The sequence below is a fragment of the Leptonychotes weddellii genome, chromosome 16 (genome assembly GCF_054177405.1).
Source record: "Leptonychotes weddellii isolate Sample4059 chromosome 16, ASM5417740v2, whole genome shotgun sequence".
Classification (NCBI taxonomy): Eukaryota; Metazoa; Chordata; class Mammalia; order Carnivora; family Phocidae; genus Leptonychotes; species Leptonychotes weddellii.
Window position 1 is genome coordinate 46,507,919 of NC_138384.1, and position 21,367 is coordinate 46,529,285.

A 21,367-nucleotide genomic window follows, 5' to 3' on the forward strand; every position below is an offset into this window, starting at 1 on the left:
CATCGGGCTCCCTGCTCGGCAGGGAGTCTGCTTCTCCCTCTGACCCTCCTCCCTCTCATGCTCTCTGTCTCTCATTCTCTCTCTCTCAAATAAATAAATAAATAAATCTTTAAAAAAAAAAAAAGATTAGCAAACAGGAAGAAGCATGGTTCCCATTTCTGCTTCACAAAATGTTAATCTACGTATGTATAGGTAAAAAGATTGGAAAGACAGAGGCCAAAATGTTTGCAACAGTTATCTCTTGGATGGGTTCTAGCTTTATTATTTTTTTCTTGGTTGTGTGTGTGTGTTTTTTTAAAGTTATTTATTTATTTAAGTAATCTCTACATGCAATGTGGGACTCTTAACTCAGGATCTCCAAGATCAAACGTCAGCATGCTCTTCCTACTTAGCTAGCCAGGCACCCTGGCTGTGTCTTCTAAGTTTCTCATCAGGAGCATGTTGGATAAAATAAAAAGTTAAGTTAGTTAAGGTACAGGTTAAGTTGCTGTAACAGAGTCCCTAGGTTACATTACTTTAAGTGAGAGAGAAATGTATTTCTAACTGATTGAGGCTGGTAGGTTGGCTCTCTTCCTAGAGATTGTTTGGGGACCCAGGTTCCACATTTTTGGCTGCACCATTTCTTGTGGCATTGTCCTCATCTGCAAGATTGAAGCTGGGTCATGGGTACATCTGTGACTGGCAGACAGGAAGGGGGAAGGAGAGAAGTCCAGAGCAAGCAACTCAAAGGTGAAAATGACCTAGCAGTTATGCATGTTGAATCCACTCACATTCCATAGGCCCAAGTTCAGTGGTGCACCATCCCAGCAGCAAAGGAGGCTGGGAAATGTTGTCCTCTAGGTGGGTACCTATGCGCTACTGCTAAATGGAAGGGAAGGATGGATATGGGGGGGCAGTTAGGATTTCCGCTGTGGTTACTTAAATACTAGAAATTAGACCATCTGTCTCCTCCCACACAATTTGGCTCTGAAAGGGAGTGACTTCCCTGAGAACTGGTGGGCAGATCTACCCCAGGGCTGGGATCTCCTCCAGGCTCTAGGCTGAGATAAGATTTTTGCACCAGGCACGTGTTTGAGAATGTTGGTAAGAAGCGAATTCTCACCATCAACAAGTGCACATTGGCGGACGATGCTGCTTATGAGGTTGCTGTCAAAGATGAGAAGTGTTTCACCGAGGTCTTTGTCAAAGGTGAGGCTGAGATTTGGGGAGTGGGGCTCTGGAGTGGGTCCTGAAACTACTGATCTCCTGTCCCTCCATGTCTCACAGAACCTCCAGTCCTGATTGTCAAACCCCTTGAGGACCAGCAGGTGTTTGTGGGTGACCGGGTAGAAATGTCAGTGGAGGTGTCAGAAGATGGTGCCCAGGTCATGTGGTAAGTGACTTTTGATCCCTGAGCTCCATACAGGTGCCCACAGCTTCTTTGCCTCAGCTCTGGTGTTTATGAGCCCTCTTAGAGATTCTGGAAATTTACCCAGTAGTCACCAGGAGACCCCAGCCTTTCTCTAAAAATCCTGACCTTCACCCATGACCTCTTTCTAGAACTTCTGACCTCTACCCATCTCATCTTCTTCCAGGTCCTTTTCCTGATCCCTGCTATTTCAGATTCATTTACTCATCCATTCAACTAACCATCCATCCTTTGGTGCGTCCACTCATGTATCCATCCATGTATTCATCAACCCATCCATCACCCCATCCATCCACCCATCTATCCCATTGGTTCATCTGTCCAATCAACCATTCATCCATCTATCCATCCATCCATCCATCCATCCATCCATCCATCCATCCATCCACTCACCCACTCACCCACCCATCTCCTTATCCATTCATCCATCCCCACATCTATTCACCCATCCAACAGATATTTATTGAGTACCTATTATATGATGGCACTCTTCAATGTATTGGAGATATAATGGGAAGAAAATATATCAACATGTCACCCACCCTCTTATAGTTTATAATCTGGTAAACTTCTGGGGTGTATGTGTAGGAGACATAGACATGTGTTAGTCACGTCATCACATGAATAAATACAAAAGTTCTATTTTGGCAGGTGTTTCAGAGGAGCACTAACTGAAGCTATAACCACTTTTTAATAGGAAGAAGGGACTCAGGAGGTCAGGGAAGACTTCCTGGAGGAAATGGCAATGGAGCTGAGATTTGAATGATGAGGAGGTAGAAAGGAAGTGGGAAGGGAGGAGTTTCTCAGGCAGGGAAGTACCATTTAGAGAGGCCACAATATGTGACATCTCTCTGGGACCCCAGGACTCCCTCCATGCCCTGACATCTCCCAGTGACCTTTTTGTGTCCCTTGACCTCCAGCCGGGACCTTGCAGCATCTCCCTGTGGCCTGTGACTTCCTGTGACCCATCTATTCAAGATGCTTCTGCCAACCTGAATCTCTCCTCCCTCCTGGGACCCTTCTGAGCCCTGACCTCTGCTCAGGACTATCTCTCTGGCCCTCACCCTCTGATATCCAGACCCAGGGCTATGCGTGTCTCTCACTTCTCCCCTTCATGTGCCCTTCACCTAGGATGAAAGATGGTGTGGAAATGACACGGGAGGATTCCTTCAAGGCTCAATACCGCTTCAAAAAGGATGGGAAGCGTCACATTCTCATCTACTCGGACGTGACCCTGGAGGATAGGGGTCACTACCAGGTCTTGACCAATGGAGGCCAGTGTGAGGCCGAGCTCATTGTGGAAGGTACGGGGCCTCCAGGTGGGGCAGGGGTCACACTAGGTCATGCTTCTCCTCACAGCTCAAAATTGCTCAGGCCCTGGGGTGCCTGGCTGGCTCAGCTGGAAGAACGTGTGACTTGATCTGAGGGTCGTGGGTTCGAGCCCCAAGTTGGGGGTAGAGTTTATTAAATAAATAAACTTAAAAAAATTGCTCAGGGGTGCCTGGGTGGCTCAGTTGGTTAACGTCCAACTCTTGGTTTCAGCTCAGGTCATGATCTCGGGGTCCTGGGATTGAGCCCCGTGTCAGGCTCTGTGCTGAGCATGGAGTCTGCTTGTCCCTCTCCCTCTGCTTCTCCCTCTCTGGCTCTCTTTCTCAGATAAATTAATAAATAAAACCTTAAAAAAAATTGCTCAGGCCCCAAATCTTGCAGCTGTCCCTGACTCCTCTCTTGGCCTCCCACCCTGCATTCAGTTTACCAGAGAGTCCTGGCAACATCCCGCTCAGAGGATATCCAGGATCTGACCACTCTTCCCCACCTCCGTTGCCCTCACTTGCCCCAGGCCTCCACCCCTCATGCCTGAACGACAGCAGTGGTCACTGGGTGCCCTGTTTTCATGGCCGCCCCCCTCCCCAACTCACACACACCGGCCAGAGTGATCCTTGTAAAATGTAAGTCAGATGGTGGAAACTGAGCACACCCTGCTCTCTAGGGCCCAGGTCACTTTCCTGTTACGTAAGATGTCACCCTCTCTACCAGGGGAAGCTGGCTGAAGGCCACAGGGGACTCCATGCACTGCTTTTGCAAACGCTTGTGAGTCTATAATTCCTTAAATATAAAAAACAAACCCCAAACTAAGGTATTTATGAGCCAAATCAATTATGGTATGTCCGTATGTAGCCATAAAAAAAGGACAGTTTGAAATGTACTGATACGGAAGGATTTCCAATATACTGTATTGTTAGGTGAAAAAGCAAATATGTTACAATTTGCAAGGAGGGGAGGAGAGGAAGGGAGGGAGGGAGGAGAGAAAACATATATACCTGTTTGCTTTCATAGTGATAGACTAAATGGATAGTGCCCTTGGAGAAGGGAGGATTGGAGGTGGGTAAGTGGGAGATATCCCCTCTACATCTAAATCCATTTCCTTTATTTTTTAAAAAAGATTTTATTTATTTATTTGAGAGAGAGAGAGCACAAGCAGGGGGAGTGGGAAAGGGAGAAGCAGACCCCCGCTGAGTACAGAGGCTGGCAGGGCTCGAGCCCAGGATGCCGGAACCATGTCTTGAGCGGAAGGCAGACGCCTAACCAACTGAGCCACCCAGGCACCCCCATTTCCTTTATTTTTAAACCATGTAAATGCATCATTTTGTTAAAAAAAAAAAAAGTAAGTCAGATCCCAGCCATCTTCGCAACACTCTCTAGTGATTCCTGCCTCGCTGGAGTCTGCTGTGGGGTCCCCAAGGTCTGTGATCTGGCCCCGTCTTCCCCTGCCCATCTCATCTCCTACTACATCTGCCTCGATCATTGCACGCTGGTCTCCTCACTGTTTCCCACACCAAGCCTGCTCTGCTCCACAGGGCCTCTGCACATGCTGTTTCCGCTACCTGGGGGACTCTTCTGCATTCTCGCATGGACTCTTCCCTGTCTTCGGGCCCCATCACTCCCTCTTATACACTTATGTGTTTCCCTGTTCACCGACTGTCTCCGCACTAGAATATGAGCTCCACAAGGCCAGTGGATGTTTCTGGGTTGTTCATAGCTATATCCCCAGTGCCTGGAACAGTGCTCGGCACAGAATAGGTGCTTGCAAATATTTGTGGGCTGACTGGAGTTGTGATGGCCCCATATCCTTCTCTCCCTGTCCAGAGAAACAGCTGGAGGTCCTGCAGGACATTGCGGATCTGACAGTGAAGGCCTCGGAACAGGCCGTGTTTAAGTGCGAGGTGTCTGATGAGAAGGTGACAGGCAAGTGGTACAAGAATGGGATCGAGGTGCGGCCCAGCAAGAGGATCACCATCTCCCACGTGGGGAGGTGCGGAATAGACTGTGGAGGTGGCTGGGGGTGGGGCGGGGGGGGGGGCGTGTGTATCAGTTAGCTATACTGATGGAACAACCATCCCTATACTTAGTGGTTTAAGGGGAAAAGGATGTATTTAATCATGAGTCTGCGGGTTGGTTGGGGGCTGGCTGATCTAGGATGGCCTTTCTCAGGCCTCTGTGGTCAGCTGAAGGTCTGCTCTGCTGGTCTTCTGGGGCTCCGTCAGGACCTCGGCCAGGACACCTGGGCTGCCTCCGCTCTGGTCCATGTGACATCTTATCCGGGCATATGCACGGGGCAGAAGCAGACATCCCGAGAGAGAGCAGAAGAAAACAAGGCCTCTGTGGCCTGGGCTGGGAATGGTCTCCGTGTCACCTCTGCCGTAGTCTCTTGGGCGAAGGAAGCCACAGGCTGCAAGGTCTTATCACAAGGGGCATGGATACAGGGAGGGGAGAACCTGTGGCCGTATTTGCAAACAGTCTCCTACAAAGTGGGGGAGACATCTAGCTGGAGAAACAAGGGACTGGAATTCAACAGGTAGCACAGGGAAATGTAAGAGAAGCACCTGGTAATCTGTGGGATATGGAGAGCCACCGTGATGCGAGAACAGCGTGCCCGAACACACGTGTGCCCCAACACGGTGGTGATTGCATTTCCTGACCATAGCTCTTGGCAGAATGTAGGCTTTCTCCGGGTTCTGTGTAAGGAACCCTGCCTGCCGGTGGTGTCGATAATTGTGAGAATGAATCCTAACGCTTATAGGGCATTTATTATGTGCCAGGGAGATTTTTACTTGCTTTACAACAACCCTGGTGTAGATTGTTATCATGATATCTATTTTATAGATGAAGAAATTGAATGCACGGGGAGCTTAGGTAACTTGCCCAAGGTCACACAGTTAATAAGTGGCAAAGCTGAGATTTGAACCCAGATGATAGTGTTTCAAAACCCAGAATAAAAATGGTGGTCATGGGGGGGGTGGCACCTGGGTGGCTCATTGTGGAAGAAGGCATCTGCCTTTGGCTCAGGTCATGATCTCGGGGTCCTGGGATCGAGCCCCGCCTCGGACTCCACACTCAGTGGGGAGCCTGCTTCTCCCTCTCCCTCTGCCCCTACCCCCGCTTGTGCTCTCTCTCTCAAATTAAAAAAAAAAAAAAAGAATGGTGGGCATGGGGACGTAGATTGCATTGAAGAGGGTGTTTCTCCGGGCAGCTGTCTGGCTCATTTGGAAAGGTATGCGACTCTCGATCTCTGGGTTATGACTTTGAGCCCAGATTGAGATGGTAGAGATTACTTAAATGAATAAACTTAAAAAAAAAAAAAAGGTGTTTCTCCATGGTGATCCTCAGGGTGACCCACCTGACCCCTGCCTTGTCTCCCCCAACCCCTTAGGTTCCACAAGCTGGTGATTGATGACGTCCGCCCTGAGGATGAGGGAGACTACACATTCGTGCCCGATGGCTATGCCCTGTCCCTCTCGGCCAAGCTCAACTTCCTGGGTGAGGATGCCCCTCTGTGTTCCCCAGGAGCCAAAGCACCCACCTTCCAGACCCCAGGGCCCAGATGCCCTCCTTCAGGATTAGGTTTCCCTAATGTGTATTAGGGGTGACAGCAGGCGTCTGTTGATCTCATGGGAGGTGTCAGATGAGAAGATGGAGGGAGAGAGCACTGTATATTCTGAAGTGTGTCCACCTGGGAGGAAGGGCACTCATGGGCCTGGACCCATCCCCAGCCCCCTAGGTCCCTTGCTAGGTGATGCCAGACCTTCCCTGTAGCCTCTGCGGCGGTAGGGTGGGATAAGCGGCCCACTGGATTTAGAGCTAACAGAGCTGTCTTCTCTGTCCTCCAGAAATCAAGGTGGAGTATGTACCCAAGCAAGGTAAGGACCAGGGGCTGCTGTAGTAAGCTGAGGGTCTGGACTCCTGGGTCTGAGGGAGGAGGGGGCTGAGGGTCTGGATTCCTGGGTCTGAGGGAAGAGGGGCTGGGGGCAGGACTCCAGGGTTTTTATGGCTGTTGGAGCCCAGCTCTTGGGGAACCCAGCTTGCCTTGGTGGGGATTGGGATGACCCAGCTGCCCACTACCAAGTTCCCCAGTATCTCTTCTCTGCCACTAGAACCACCAAAGATCCACCTGGACTGCTCAGGGAAGACCTCAGAGAATTCGATTGTGGTTGTGGCTGGAAACAAGTTGAGGCTTGATGTGTCCATCACCGGGGAGCCTCGTCCTGTTGCCACCTGGCTGAAGGGAGATGAGGTATGGTGGGGCTCCCCCCTGTGCCCTGACTTCTCTCTCTCAGCTCTGCTGGGCAACTTTAGGCAAGTGGCTTCCCCTCTCTGAGCTTCAGTTTCATTGTCTGTAAAATGAGAATGATGATCCTTCTTCATAGGGTTGTTTTGAAGACTGGAGATTATATTTATCTATCACATGGTACTGGGCCTGCCACATGGTGGGTGCTCCATCCATCCATCCATCCATCCATTAATCCATTAATCAGTCAGTCAGCCACCCAATCCAGCTATCCACAACTCAACCATCCACCCATCTTTCCATTCATAAACTTAGTGATTACTTAATTCATCCGGCCATCTTCTCATCCAGTAATTAATCCATCTGTCCATTTATCCATCAAACAGTCCAGTTACCCATCCATCCATCCATCCAACAAATATTTTTATCTTATATGTTCCAGGCCCTGGACAGTTCAATTTTTCTTCCCTTCTCTGGTCTTCAGAGTCCTAGTCTGTAAAATGGATAGACTTGACTCAATCTTCATTCATTCCTTCAGTCAGCAAACACACCCCCTGAGGCTTCCTCTGTGCAGGGCTCGGTGTATAGCACTGAGGATACCAACATGAGGAGCCTTCACTGTTGGAGGGAGGTAGAGCGTGCCCAAGCAGTCACAGTCCAGGGTGACCAGGGCTGAGATAAAAGGGGGTACTGAAAACTATGAGACTTCAGGGGGTAGGGCCATCACTTTCAGCTGGGGGCTTCCAAGATGGCTTTCCAGAAAAGGCCACTTCTAGGTGAGTCCTAAAGGATGAGTAAGAGTAGAACAAATAGAGGAGCGGGTGAGGGCATTGCATGCCAAATCTTGGGGGATTTTAATTAAGGGTGGTGTTTGGAGGACAAGGAGGGCAGCAGGGAAGAATGGTGAGGCTGGATATAGATCCAACGGGTCCTCTTGCGCTAGGTTCAAGGCCTTGTGTTGTGTGGTGATGGGGAGCTGCTGGAGAATTTTGAGCAGTGGAGGGCGGAGGCAGGTCTGGGCTTGGGGAGAGATGGAGCAAGGCCATCCTGTGGCTGTGTCCAGGTGTTCACGGCCACCGAAGGCAGGATCCGCATCGAGAATCAGACAGACACCAGCAGCTTCTTGATCGAGGGTGCCGATCGAGCGGACGAGGGCCGCTACACCATCAAGGTCACCAACCCCGTGGGCGAGGATGTGGCTTCCATCTTTGTGAGGGTTGTGGGTAAGCAGAGGGAGCTGAGGGAGAGCGAGGGATGGTTCCCTGAGGACCTGAGGGACCCCCTGACCATCTTGCCTCCCACAGATGTCCCAGACCCCCCGGAGGCTGTGCGTGTCACCTCTGTTGGAGAGGATTGGGCCATTCTTGTCTGGGAGCCACCCAAGTATGATGGGGGGCAGCCAGTCACTGGTGAGTGCTCGTGTGCCAGAATCCCCATGACCTCTGACCTCTCTTACTCCCCCATCTCCCCGCCACCCCAACGATCCCTTGGCCTCTAAGAGTTCTTAGCATCCTTGGTGATCTCCCTCTGAGATCTGTTTTCCATCTTTGATATCTTGCAATTCCTTTGGTCTTCCCTCTCATTCTTTGCTTCCCAACAACCTGGGCATCTTCACTTTGGTCAACAGCCTAGGGTTTTCTGTGATCCCTGACTCCTGATTCATGACTCATGACCGTTCCTGATCCCCAACCCCATGATTGGTGACTGCTGACTACTCCATGATCCTGAGACCAACCCAAGATTCATGGCCTCAGACCTCTCTGGGTCATGTGAACTTGTGATGGCTTCTCACTGCTCCAACTGACTTGTGACCCTATAACCTCCCCATGAGCACTCATTTCTCTCTGTTGTGGCGGGTGGGGGGCGCCAGGTTACCTCCTGGAACGGAAGAAGAAGGGCTCTCAGCGCTGGATGAAGCTGAACTTTGAGGTCTTTACGGAGACGACCTATGAGTCCACCAAGATGATTGAGGGCATCCTCTATGAGATGCGGGTCTTTGCTGTCAATGCCATCGGCATTTCCCAGCCCAGCATGAAGACCAAGCCCTTCATGCCTATTGGTGATGCTCCTCTGCACCCTCCCCAAACCCCTGTCCACCTCCGACCCCTGCCCTGCCTGTTGCTGATCTCTGACCCTACACCTGGCCTTTGACCCTCCAGCCCTAACCAACCTCCTGACCTCTTACTGACCCAGCACATTAGTCACCAATCTCTATGATCCTAGACTCTGTGCTGTTGCCCAAATACCTCATGGGCCTCTGACCTACCAGACTAACACTTTTCCCTGCTCCTGGAGACCTCACTGTCCCTTGACGTATCTTGTTTTAATGACTCATGATGACACGTCCTGGCTCACTGACCTCTGGCCCACCATATTTCTCCCTTTCCTGGTCGGTGACTCCAGCTCTGATCCCTGCCCCTCCCTGTGACCGCCAACCCCTCATTTACCTCCACTTCCCCTTTCCCTGGATTCTTACAGCGCCCACGAGTGAACCCTTGCACCTGACGGTGGAAGACGTGACAGACACCACCACCACTCTCAAGTGGAGGCCCCCAAATAGGATTGGGGCAGGCGGCATCGATGGGTACCTGGTGGAGTACTGCCTGGAGGGCTGTGAGTGGCCCCATCAGGCCTGGGGTGGGGGCGCGGTGGCTCACACAGAGCCCTGGTTGGGGGTATAATCCATGGGACTGCAAACAGGGCAGTGCAGGAGAGCTCTCTGATGGGGTGGGCTGCCCTGGTTCTGTGTCTATATTTTACTTGCATGAATCCCTGAATGGGGTGGCTCAAGCTAGGCCCCCATTGACCAGCTTGTCCTCTCTCCCTCCCTCTCTCCCTCCCATCCTCCTTCCTCTGTACACATCTTCCATACAATAATAGCTTTTCATCCATCCATCCATCCATCATCCCTGTATTTATCTACCACCTATATTCCTTCTTTCTCTCATCCATCCGTCCATCCATCCACCCACCCATCTGTCTTTCCTTCCTTCCTTCCTTCCTTCCTTCCTTCCTTCCTTCCTTCCTTCCTTCCTTCCTTCCTTCCCTCCCTCCTTCCTGCTTTCTTCCCATCCATTTGCCCACCATTGGTCATCCATCCAACCATCTGTAATCCATCAGAAAATCTTTTGGTTCAACCAACTATCCATCTATCCTGTAACATGTTTTCCATCCGTATATTTCTCTCTTCACTACCATCTTTCTTCTCTCTTCCCTCCCTCCCTTCCACCCTCCTTTCCTTCTTTCCATTCATCCATTTCCCTATATAAACATCTAACCATCTGTCTGCTGTCTCTCCATCTTTCTGTGTATCCATCCATCCATCCATCCATCCATCCATCCATCCATATTTCCACACATCCAACTCTCTATCCTCCACCGAACAAACATGTATTGAGCACTGGACTCCATGCCAGACCCAGTGCCATGGCTATGGGGATACCTGCAACATGGTCATCTCATTGGGAAGACAGGTGTGATCATCTCAACACCGTATCCCAGGCCTTAAAGTCAGACAGACGTGGGTTCCCATCCTGCCCCTACACTTTCTAACAGTTTCTTCATCTAAAAATGGGCGAAGACAGTTGCCTCCTTGACAGGGTACAGTGATGACTGCATTTGGTAATGCATGTAAATGGTGGATGGTTGGACTCTCGTCAGCTTCTTCCCTCTTTCTCTTTCCAGTGCTCTTTACCCCATTCTTGCCCTTGCCCTTGCCCATCCCTCCCCAGTCGGTGCCAGGCCACTGTGATATTTCACTCTTGTTAGAGTTCACCCCGGTGGTTGTTGGTCTGACCCACATTGGTTCACCAACCTATGGCAATAAACCCAAGATGGAAACCAAGGAGGCAGGAAATCCAGAAGCTGTCTCTAACCACCACCCCCGATTCCCTACTCCTCTGAACCTTGATTTCCCCATCTCTAAAATGGGGGATAACATAGGACAGAGGCAGAAATTAATGAACTAACTAACACGTGTGCCACCCTTCCAACCTGGTCATAATAAGTGCTTAATAAATGTCAGCTGCTGCTGTCCATTGCGGTGGTCCCAAGGCACGGGAAGGGACAACCCTCTGAGGGGCTCCTAGAAAAGTTCCCAGCGTTGCTTCTCTTTTGTAGCCGAGGACTGGGTCCCTGCTAACACGGAGCCCATAGAGCGCTGTGGCTTCACCGTCAAGAATCTCCCCACCGGAGCAAAAATCTTGTTTCGGGTGGTGGCGGTCAACATCGCGGGGCGCAGCAAGCCCGTCTCCCTGTTCCAGGCGGTCACCATCCGGGAGATCGTGCGTAAGTGACTCTGAGCCCGCTGTCCTAAAGACCAAGTTGCTGTCACATGCCCTTGCCATGCCATCATTAGGGCCACCCGCGAGAACGTCATTGCCACTGTCTCTCTGTCCCTCCCTCGAGCGCCCCCCAGCCCAGCACTGAGTCCCGGTTCCTATGTCTGTGCCCTCAGAGCAACCCAAGATCCGGCTCCCGCGTCACCTCCGCCAGACTTACGTCCGCAAAGTGGGGGAACACCTCAACCTCGTCATCCCCTTCCAGGTGCGCCGAGCTGGGGTCGGGCTCAGAGGGTCAGGGCCAGGGCGAGACCCGGGCTGACCTCTCTGCTCCTCGTCCCTCCGCCCCCGCCCAGGGAAAGCCCCGGCCCCAGGTGGTGTGGACGAGGGGCGGGGCGCCGGTGGACCCCAACCGCGTGCACCTGCGCACCAGCGACTTCGACACCGTGTTCTTCGTGCGCCAGGCGGCGCGCTCGGACTCAGGGGAATACGAGCTGACCGTGCAGATCGAGAACATGAAGGACACTGCCACCATCCGCATCCGGGTCGTGGGTGCGCGGCCGGCTGGGGCAGGGGGGAGGCACTGCGGCCCAGGAACCGGGAAGTGAAGAGACTGGGATGGAAAAGAGGGTGCGAGGCGGGGATGGCGCCAAAAGGCGAGGAAGTGGGAGTGGGGAAAAGCCTAAGCGATATCAGAATCCGGGGACCAGGTGAGGGGGGCAGAGATGGGGAGAGGAGGCGACGGGCGGACGTCTGACAACCCCCGCCCCCATTCCAGAAAAGGCAGGACCAGCAGAGAACGTGATGGTGAAGGAGGTGTGGGGCACTAACGCGCTGGTGCAGTGGCAGCCTCCCGGAGATAATGGGAACAGTGAGATCACAGGGTATCTTGTCCAGAAAGCCGACAAGAAAACCATGGTGAGACCCCAGAAGGGCCCGGGGTGGGGTGGGCCAGATGGTCAGAGTAGACGCCATTGTTTCCGGTTCACAGCCGGGAAAGGGAAACCGAGGCTTGGAGAGATTGGGAGCATGGGCTGGGGCTGGGAGGGAAGCTTTTTGGCTGAAATACGGTGCATGATGCGTTTTCTTTTCTTTCTTTTTTTTAACTAAGGTAAAATTCACATAAAATTAAGCATTAATGTTTTTAAAGCTTTTAGTCCATTCCCACTGTTGTGTCACCAGCACATCTAGTTCCAAGACATTTTCATCTCCCCGAAAGGAAACCTCGTACCCATTAAGCATTCACCCCCACCCCAACCCCAGGACCACTAATCTGCTTCCTCTTTTTATGGATTTACCTACTCTGGACATTTCATATAAATGGGATCATCCAGTATGTGGCCTCTTGTGCCTGGCTTCCTTCACTCAGCATAAAGTTTTCTGGGTCCACCCACATTGCAGTGTGGATCAGTGCTCATTCCTTTCCGTGGCTGAGTGATGGTCCGTGGTTTGGATGTACCACGTTTTACTTCTCCATTGATCTGCTTGGGGTGTTCCCACCTTTTGGGCCATTGTGAACAGTGCTCCTGTGAACGGCAGGTTGTCTTAGTGGACTCATACTTTGGTGTGCTTTGCTCATGCCCTGGTCCTTCTTGTGTCTGTGTCCCTGTGTCCGACTCTCCCGGCCCCTCCCTGCCTCCCCCCCCGCCCCCCCAGGAGTGGTTCACTGTCTACGAACACAACCGGCATACTTCCTGTACCGTGCCTGACCTCATCGTGGGCAACGAATACTATTTCCGCGTTTTCAGCAAGAACATCTGTGGGATCAGTGACTCACCTGGCGTCTCCAAGAACACAGCCCGGATCCTCAAGACAGGTAGTGCCACCCCACTCCCTGGGGTCCGGTCTCCTCTCTCTGCTGGGGTTCTACCTTGACTCCTCCCCCCACCCCCAGACTCAAAGCTGATGGCACCTGGTGACAGAGGAGAGGCAATCAGGGGCCAGTCCAGATTGGTCACCTGACAGGTGCATCTTGCTTTCGCCAGGTATCACCTTCAGGCCGCGTGAGTACAAGGAGCATGACTTCCGAACACCTCCCAAGTTCCTTACGCCTCTACCAGACCGGGTGGTCGTGGCTGGTTACACTGCAGCTCTCAACTGTGCGGTCCGAGGCCACCCAAAGGTGCCGTGTGTGTGCGTGCACGTGTGCACGTGACCCTAGAGGGAAATCTTCACCCAGATGCAGCCACACCACCTCTTTCCCCCCCGACTTCTCTCTCTTCTGTTCATGGGATTTACTCACTTTTAACCCACTTCCTGTCTCTCGCCCCTTCGATCAGAGCCCGAGCCTCAGATCATTACACTCTGGCTTCCCTCGGAAACAGAAAACTTTGGCGGGGGTTGGGAGGATGTCTGAACCTCCGGGGCTCCCCGCATCTTCTGCTCCGTCCAGTTTCCCGACCGCTGTTGGGAATGTGGACACTTGCAGCCTTGAGCTCCAGTGGCTCACCGGGACCAGGGCTGGCAAACGAGGGCTCGCGGGCCAAATCTGCTTGCCACCAGTTTCTCTAAATACACATTATTGGGACGCGGCTCTGCACACTTCAGTACTGCCTGAGGCCGCAGAGACCACAGAGCCTGCACAGCCTGAAATACTGACTACCTGGCCCTTTACAGATGAAGTTTGCCGACTTCCGGTCTAACTCCAAGTTCTCAGCTTCACCCCCGTAGGCACACCGCGGATTCATTAGTTCACCTCCTCCATCTCCATCTACTCACTTTATTCACTAATGTACTCATTTATTCATTCCGCTCATTTACTCACCTACCAATCCATTCATTTACTCGGCGCATTTATTCACTCCGTTTGCTTATTTACATCACTCACTCTCGCAGTCTGTTTATTCTTTCAACACACATTTTCAGAGGCTGTGTGTGCTGGTGAATTGGACAGGAAGTTCCTGGATGTTGGGGGAGACCAACGTGAATCCGAAGTCATGCAAATGACTATAAAACCATGAAGGGTGGGATGCAGGTCAGAGCTCGGAGGGTAGTTGGGAACATACAGTGGGCATTCCTGCTGCAGCCTAGCGGCCCGAAATGACTTGTGAACAGAGATCTGAAAGATAAGCCGGTCCTGATTAGGGGAAAAGAGGAGGGAAGAGCAGTATTGGAAGAGGGAACAGCCAAGGTCCTGAGGTGGGAGCCTGTCGGGTCTGTTTGAGGAAGAGTGAGGAGGCCCGTATGGATGGAGCAGAGGGAGGGAGCGACAGGATGGGGTGAGGGCGGAAGAGTAATGGGGCCAAATCACGTAGGGTTCTGTGGGCCAAAAAAGAGAGTGAGCTCTTCCTCTCACAAAGAGGAGACTGAGGGTCAGAGAGGAGAAATGACGAGTTCAGGGTCACCCAGTCAAAATTAGGGGGGAGCACAGCCAAGAATTGAATCCAGATCTGCCTTCCAAAGCCCACTTTACCATCATCCAGGAAACTTCCCTAAGCTGGCCTCTTCTCCCACTCTGCTCAACAGCCGAAGGTGGTCTGGATGAAGAACCACATGGAAATCCGCGAAGATCCCAGATTCCTGATGACCAACTACCAGGGAGTCCTGACGCTCAACATCCGCCGCCCATCCCCCTTTGACGCGGGGACTTACTCCTGTAGGGCTGTCAATGAGCTGGGGGAGGCACTGGCCGAGTGCAAGCTGGAGGTCCGAGGTGAGCACCTGGCTGCCCCTCACTCCTGCTCTCACACAGCTACCCAGAGCGCAGAGCTGAGTCAGCCCGGGACCCCTAGGCGTGTAATGAGGAAGCCGGATTCAGACCCCAACAAGAACGATGCAGGGTGACATGTGCACAGGGCATTGTAGGGGTGGGGCTGGGGGAGCACCTGATCCAGCTGGGGCAGTCGTCTGAGGAAGTTTTCCAAAAGGAGTTGAAGGACAGATAAGAAGTGAATGAGATCGAGAAGAGCTGGCAGATGATCACCAAGGCTCTGGTGGGCCTGGCCTATGTGGGGAGATGGGCGGGCGCCCAGAAAAATGCCTCTCCTCCCCAAGCTCTGTCCCTCCTCTCTACCCTTCAGCCCCAGCCCTGATCACCATTTCCTCTGGAATTCTTGCCTGGCCTCCTCCCTGGCCTCCCTGCCTCCCATGTCTCCCTCCATCCCACCCCCCCACAGGGCCCTAGGGGGCTCTCTATCCAGCGCTGACTTGCCCTTCCCTTGCCTGTGGCCTTCCCCAGGCTCCCCAGCAGCCCTGAAGCCCCTCTGCCTGGTGTCCATGGTCCTGAACCTTCTCCCACATGCCCTGCTCTGGGGGGCCATTTTCCTCAACACTGTTCCAGCCACACCAAGCTGTTGGCAGTTGGACAAACTGGCCGTGCTTTCTCTTGTCCCTGGGACTTTGCACATGTTGTTCCCTCTACCTGGAATGCTTTTCCTCACCTCCTCTGCTGCAGCCCATCAAACTGCCAGTCAAGGCTCACTGGAGAGGCTGCTACCCAATTCCCTCAGATGTGACTGATGCTAATATGGGCTTCCAGTGTCCCTCCCCTGTTGTGACTCCCCCGGCCCTGATGACCACCCAGAAGACAGAAGTGGCCGTAGACCCTTAACAAGCGAGACCACCCCCTAAGCCTTACTGGCTGTCATTCTGAACACTGCTCTTCCAGGCTGACTCAATTTCTAATGTTTTGCTATCCCCTTTATTAATTACTGAATCAGCTTAGAAATATCCCTATTTTGGGATTCCAATGACAGCCTGTCACCAGCAGCTGCTTAGAAATCCCTGATGAGAACATCCCAGTTTGGGGTTCAAAGCTACAGGAATCACAGACACCATGACAGTGGTTTGACTGCCCCACGGAGATGTGAAGGATCAACGTGCTCCCCCTGATAGCCATGTGAATCTAGCTGGCAAAGGAGCCTGGGGCTGGGGCACAGAGACTTGGGAAGCCCAGCCCACCTCATCCACTCTTTTCTCATTTCCCCCCACAGTGCCACAGTAAGACTGTCTTCCACCTGCCAAGATATTGGCTGCTGGGTCCTAACCTAGACCTCCCTGAACACTGTTTCCCTTTCCAGAGTTACTACTGAGAAGATAATAGTCTTGTCTACAACCTGTGTGTGTCTGTCTGTCCTTCTTGAATTTGTAGCTCGGCCTCCTCCTTCCCACAGGGGCTTAGTCACCTGGGGGTGGGTGATGGGGACAGCAAATTGGAATGGCAACCATGATAAGGCAGCCCTGATGAAACAGACCACGTTGAGGCCTCCATCTTGGAATAGCTACTTTAGGGACGCTCCATGTTGCCATGGCAATTACAAGTCACAGGTGAACCACGACCTTGTGGAGGCAGCCCTCTGGGACTAGCTACTATGAGCGGGAAGGAGGCAGGCTAGCTTCAGTGGCAACTACGATGAGTTAAAGAGGAACCAAAGCCCAGATGGGGAAGACTACTCTGGTGAGGTAGCCATGATGGAATGGTGGGCACTAGGTCTCATGGTGGCCCGGGGAGCCACACACGATGAACTGAACACCATACTGAGGCAATGTTGAATTAGTGATGTTGACAAAAGTGCTCATGACCTGGTTGTTCTTAAGTTCTTAAGTGGCCGATCTTTATTAACTTTAATAATTCATCTTTCTGGCCCTGAGGTAGGGTACTTTGATCTCTGGTCCTTTTGTGACCTTACGGATATTGGAGGAATCAGAGTCCCCAGAGTTCAGAGGTCTGTGGGTCAAGTCTGGCTTCCATGGCTTGAAGCTGAGTATAAGAAAGAGTGTCTCAGAGGCCTTGACCTGCAGATGTATTGGCAGTTTTGGGATGGGTGGGTGGGTGGGGTGACTTTGTACTTACCTGGAAGGTGGGGAGAGTGGGGTGTCTCCAGAGGAAGAGGTTTCAATGCCCCACCTTCAAAGATTGGTGCTCCTTCCCTCCCCAAGGCCTTCTAGGGAATGGGTCATCTGGTCTGACCCACCCTAGCCCTTCAAGGCCCAGGTGTCCCCTCCCCATACTCCACCGAAGTAGGTCAAGGGGAGAGAGGCTGGGGGATAGGGGTGCCCAATTAGGGAACTATATAGCCACCTTGGCTAGTGTACCCAAGGCCCTGCAGACCCTGCCTTGAGATCTTGCTGTGTCTACACAGAGATTTCATACCCTTTCAGGACTCAGGAGTCGGTCCTTCTTAGGTGCCGGGCGCTCTGAACACAGGAATCCAGGCCCCCAGCCCTCCCTCATACTCAGGAGTCTAGGTCCCCAGCCCTCCCTCAGGGTAGTCCAAATTCCCGGCGGCTTCCTTCCCCCCCACCCCCCACGCCCCCACCTCCGCCACCCCCCCACCCCCCCACCCCGGAGTCCAGCCCCAGCCCCGCCCCCTCCCCGCCCCACCTCCTCCTTGGCAGCCCCTCCCCTCCCCCACCTCCTCTCGCTCTATCGGATCTTCGTCCTCGTCGTCCTCGTCGTCCTCGTCGTCCTCGCCATCCTCCACCGTCGAGTACTCCTGCGTGAAAGGCACGGCTCCCTCGGCCGAATGGAAGCGCAGGCGGTACAGCAGCCGCACCCACTGGCCGAACTCGCGGTCTCGGGTCTCGGCCGGGGCCCGCAGCTGCAGGTAGAAGGCGCGGCCGGTGCGGAACTTGACCTTGAGTTGCCAGCGGCTTTCGTCGTGGACGAAGAGCTGGACGAACTGCAAGGGGAACAGCCTGGGAGGGCGGAAGGGGCAGCCTCAGGTTCTGAGGCTCCCTGGCTCGGCACGGTGATTTCCCGCCTAGGCGGCGGCCTCGGCCTTCGCCACTCTGTTCCCACGCGGCCGCCAGAGGGCGCCGGCCAACACCCAAGTTCACGTCCCTCCCGCGGCTCCGAGTAAAAGCGAAGTCCGCAGCACCTTCACCACCAGACCCTGCAGGATCTGCCTCCTCTGTTTACCTCTCTGCTCACTCACTCACTCAGCCCCGGCAACACCGGCCTCGTTGCTGTTCCATAAACCTACCAGGCGAGCTCCAACCTCAGGACCACTGCACAGGCTGGGAAATCTTCCTCCAGCCAGCCCCGTGGCTTGGCCCCTTCATCTTGTGTCTTTCTCAAGAAGCGCCTTCTCTGGGAGAAGGTCTGTTTACAACCCGTGGCTTACTTGCAACCATGTCCACCCTTGCAGACCTCCCCACTCCCTCTACCCCATCTGATATGTCTCCACAGACCTTACCCCTTTGGACAAATTGTCATTTATTCTGTCTGCCTTCCCAGAGGGGTTGTTTGAAGACAGAGATTTTGGTCCCATTTTGTTCGCCGCTGTTCCCCGAGTACCCAGAGCTCACACATGGCAGGTGCTCAATGGATGCTTGTTGAGAGGGTGGATAATTTGGCCCAGGTCACACAACAGGGATTTGAACCCAAGTCTTATCCACGTTCTTACCCACAACACGGGGCAGCCATATACCACCCTCTGGCCCAGCAATACTACCTCTAGGAATTGATCTTACAGACACTCTCACGCCTGTACCCATGGATGCCCTCTGCCTACCACACTGGCTATAATCTCAAGACACCAGGCACAACACTATTGTCAGTTAGATAGGTGGCTCCATCTGTTATGACATTCCCCAAATGGCAGAATAACAGTTGATGTTTACAAAGCGCTGACACCGTGCCAGGGGTTGTTCTAAGCACTTCACAAACATTTACTCAGTTTATCCCCTGACAGCCCTAGAAGGTGGGCTCTCCTCTTATCCCCATGTTCCAGATGGGGAAACCGAGGCACAGATAGGTAGGGAACTTGGCTAAAGCCAGTGAAGAAGAGGTGAAGCCAGGATTTGAACCCAGGCAGGATGGTAACAGCACCAGATGCAAGCTTGGGGTCCAAGCTCGTGTATGTCCAAAAAAGGATGTGGTGGTTGTACTTATGTTGATATGAAGTGAATGTTGATATAGTGCTGAGGAGGGAATAAGCAGAGTGGAAAAGTAGCATGCACCTGCAGCTGGTTTTAAAGGAAGGGCGAACACCCACAATATGCTTATCCCAACTGGCCCAGGCTAGCTCCAAGCTGCAAAGCAGGTTAGAAGTGAGGAACTAGGGGCTGAGTGAGTCTTGATGCTTTATTTGCAGAGCAAGCTCAGTGTTTTTACCTTGACGGTATGTTTATTTGGGGGACAGTGTTGAAGGAGATTATGGGGGTTCCAAGCACCCCTTGGCACTGTCCTTAGTCTCCCTCCCACTGAAGGTCATGACTCAGTGAGCAGTGAGGTCAATTGGTGGGATAGATTAGCACTGAAAGGAAAAGGAGCAGTGTAGAAGAGAAAATGCCCCGGTGCACCGTAAGGCGTCAGCATACTGCTTTGTGGAATGTTCTAAACTTCTACAGGGGCAATACATAAAGGCTGTAAGTAGCCTTCATTTAGTTAGGTCAGAATCAGATTCTGCCATCAAGTGGGTTGCAAAAGAACTTTTTAGATTTCAGAACTGCAGACAAAGAACTGTGGGCCCCTTTGAGTGTGTGTGTGTGTGTGTGTGAGATGTGAGTCTTGCTCAGTGGGGAGCCTGCTTCTCCCTCTCCCTCTCCCTCTGCCATTCCCCCTGCTTATGCTCTCTGGCTCTATCTTTCTGTCAAATAATAAATAAAATCTTAAAAAAAAAAAAAGAATCATGAGATCAGTAAGGATGAGGTACCTGAGATTCCAATCCCAACCCAACCCCTGAACCACTGTGGGTCTCTGGGTAATTGGCTCCCCTCTCTGAGCCTCGGTTTATCTCTTCAAAGGATGGGGCTAAGGGGCCCCACCATGTGAGTACGTCGGAGATGAGGTTACCTGCATGGCCTACAGGGTGCTGGGTATGCGGCAGGTACTGCATACATGCTTATTCTTCTGATCCTTGCCAGGGCAAGGCTGAGGACTGTCCCTCTCATGTCCATCTATCTCTGATTTCTAGCCCCCATGGATTGCCCTCCCTTTGTTCCCCTGGGTGTACAGCAGCCCACAGTGGGCTGGCAGCCATCCAAGACTCCTGGCCCTGGGAGTCATCTGTATGAGAGGAGGTGCTGCAGGGAGGGGGCCCAGGATGCCCAGAGCTGGGGATGGAGGAGGTCTAGGCTGGGATGGGGGCAGTCACCCAAAGAGCTGCAGGTGTCCGTTATCCTTGGCAGGGCCGGCCAGCAGCAACAGGTCCGGGAGTTCCAGGGCTGGACTGGAGGCTGCCACCCCCATGGTGACCTTGTTGGCGACTTCTCCTAACCGGGTCACCTGGGGCCAGGGGTGAGAGGTTAGAAGGCAGACAGATGGAAGGCAGGATTGGTGGGATTAAGGGTCATGAGCCAAGTGTATTAAACACCAAGTCCGGGGTCAGATATCCTGGGGTCAGAGGTCAAGAGTTATCCGGGTGTGAAGTCAGGGAAAATGAACCAAGGAAATCAGAGGCCAGGGTTCATAGAGAAGCTAAAGGTCTAGAAGCATGGGGGTGGGGGTTGATCCAGAATCCCAGGAGATGAACTTTATAGGAGAATGGTCAGAAGTCGGCAGAGCAGGGGTTCCCCAAGTCAGGACAGGGCTCAAGCCCAGGCTCGGTATCAGGGGGTTCTGGGGCTCCACACCTGCACAAAGTTGCTCTCAAAGATGGGGAAGTCTCGCAGCTGGTCGAACTCGCCGCTCAGGAGGTGGCGTTGGAGCCGTCCGGGCCGGCCCGTGGGATAGGCTGGAACCAGGGGGCATTCTAGAGAGGCGAAGTTCGAGGGGTCTAGTCCAGGAGACTGGGCCGGGGGCCCCCAGCTGGTAGGGCCCAGGGAAGTCCCACTCTGAGGGTAGGGGAATCTGGGCTATCAGTCTTCGTATCGTCGGCCCCATCCCTCACCTGGTGCCACCCCACCAGGCCCGGCTCCGCCTCTCGCCTGCCATCCCACCCGGTCCCTCCTCACCTGTTCCACTGGGGGCCAGCTTAGCCTCGTGCCCCCGCATCATCGCAACGCCCCGCCCCATGGGGAGAGCAGAGGACGGTGCCGGCGGAGAAAACCGGCGGGTGGGGCCGCGGGCTCTATCACGTCACAACGCGGCAGACCCGCTTTAACGTCACCGAAGAGACGCCCGTTGTTGTGACGTGATCATAGGGGGCGGTGCCCAGAGACCTCGATGAAACTGTAGCCACCCGGCTGATGTCATACCCCGTGGGGCGCTAGTGCGCATGCGCAAAGAAC

At 53.2% G+C, this 21,367-nt stretch overlaps 2 protein-coding genes across 3 annotated transcripts in view; one reads left to right on the forward strand and one right to left on the reverse strand.

Annotated features, from left to right (window-relative positions):
• Positions 1-16,307, forward strand: part of MYBPC2 (myosin binding protein C2) — a 24,273-nt gene extending 7,966 nt beyond the window's left edge. For both annotated transcript variants that reach the window (XM_081807615.1, XM_081807616.1), the window contains exons 10-28: positions 1,064-1,188; positions 1,267-1,372; positions 2,540-2,712; positions 4,556-4,721; positions 6,120-6,226; positions 6,577-6,606; positions 6,841-6,980; positions 8,038-8,197; positions 8,279-8,383; positions 8,845-9,033; positions 9,453-9,587; positions 11,094-11,261; positions 11,431-11,519; positions 11,611-11,806; positions 12,033-12,172; positions 12,911-13,070; positions 13,240-13,376; positions 14,720-14,906; positions 16,186-16,307. In XM_081807615.1, coding sequence (XP_081663741.1) covers positions 1,064-1,188; positions 1,267-1,372; positions 2,540-2,712; positions 4,556-4,721; positions 6,120-6,226; positions 6,577-6,606; positions 6,841-6,980; positions 8,038-8,197; positions 8,279-8,383; positions 8,845-9,033; positions 9,453-9,587; positions 11,094-11,261; positions 11,431-11,519; positions 11,611-11,806; positions 12,033-12,172; positions 12,911-13,070; positions 13,240-13,376; positions 14,720-14,906; positions 16,186-16,196 — 2,524 coding nt within the window. In that variant the 3' untranslated portion in view covers positions 16,197-16,307. The remainder of the gene's footprint in view (positions 1-1,063; positions 1,189-1,266; positions 1,373-2,539; positions 2,713-4,555; positions 4,722-6,119; positions 6,227-6,576; positions 6,607-6,840; positions 6,981-8,037; positions 8,198-8,278; positions 8,384-8,844; positions 9,034-9,452; positions 9,588-11,093; positions 11,262-11,430; positions 11,520-11,610; positions 11,807-12,032; positions 12,173-12,910; positions 13,071-13,239; positions 13,377-14,719; positions 14,907-16,185) is intronic.
• A 471-nt stretch (positions 16,308-16,778) lies between these two features.
• Positions 16,779-21,366, reverse strand: GARIN5A (golgi associated RAB2 interactor 5A). Its single transcript, XM_081807709.1, has 5 exons — positions 21,092-21,366; positions 20,771-20,889; positions 20,293-20,423; positions 17,608-17,890; positions 16,779-16,952 (listed from the first exon to the last, which is right to left on the reverse strand). The coding sequence occupies exons 1-5, from the start codon at positions 21,150-21,152 to the stop codon at positions 16,896-16,898; spliced, it is 651 nt and encodes a 216-aa protein (XP_081663835.1). The 5' UTR covers positions 21,153-21,366; the 3' UTR covers positions 16,779-16,895.
• Between the last annotated feature and the right edge of the window lies 1 nt (position 21,367).

Bases quoted from the DNA above. Each gene is read 5' to 3' on its own strand.
- GARIN5A (XM_081807709.1), bottom strand. From the start codon at position 21,152: ATGGGGCGGGGCGTTGCGATGATGCGGGGGCACGAGGCTAAGCTGGCC. The intron at 20,424-20,770 runs GTGTGGAGCCCC...CCCTGGCCCCAG, and splicing joins TTGAGAGCAACTTTGTGCAG to GTGACCCGGTTAGGAGAAGT. The intron at 16,953-17,607 runs GTGGGGGAGGGG...TCTTATACTCAG, and splicing joins ATCCGATAGAGCGAGAGGAG to CTTCAAGCCATGGAAGCCAG.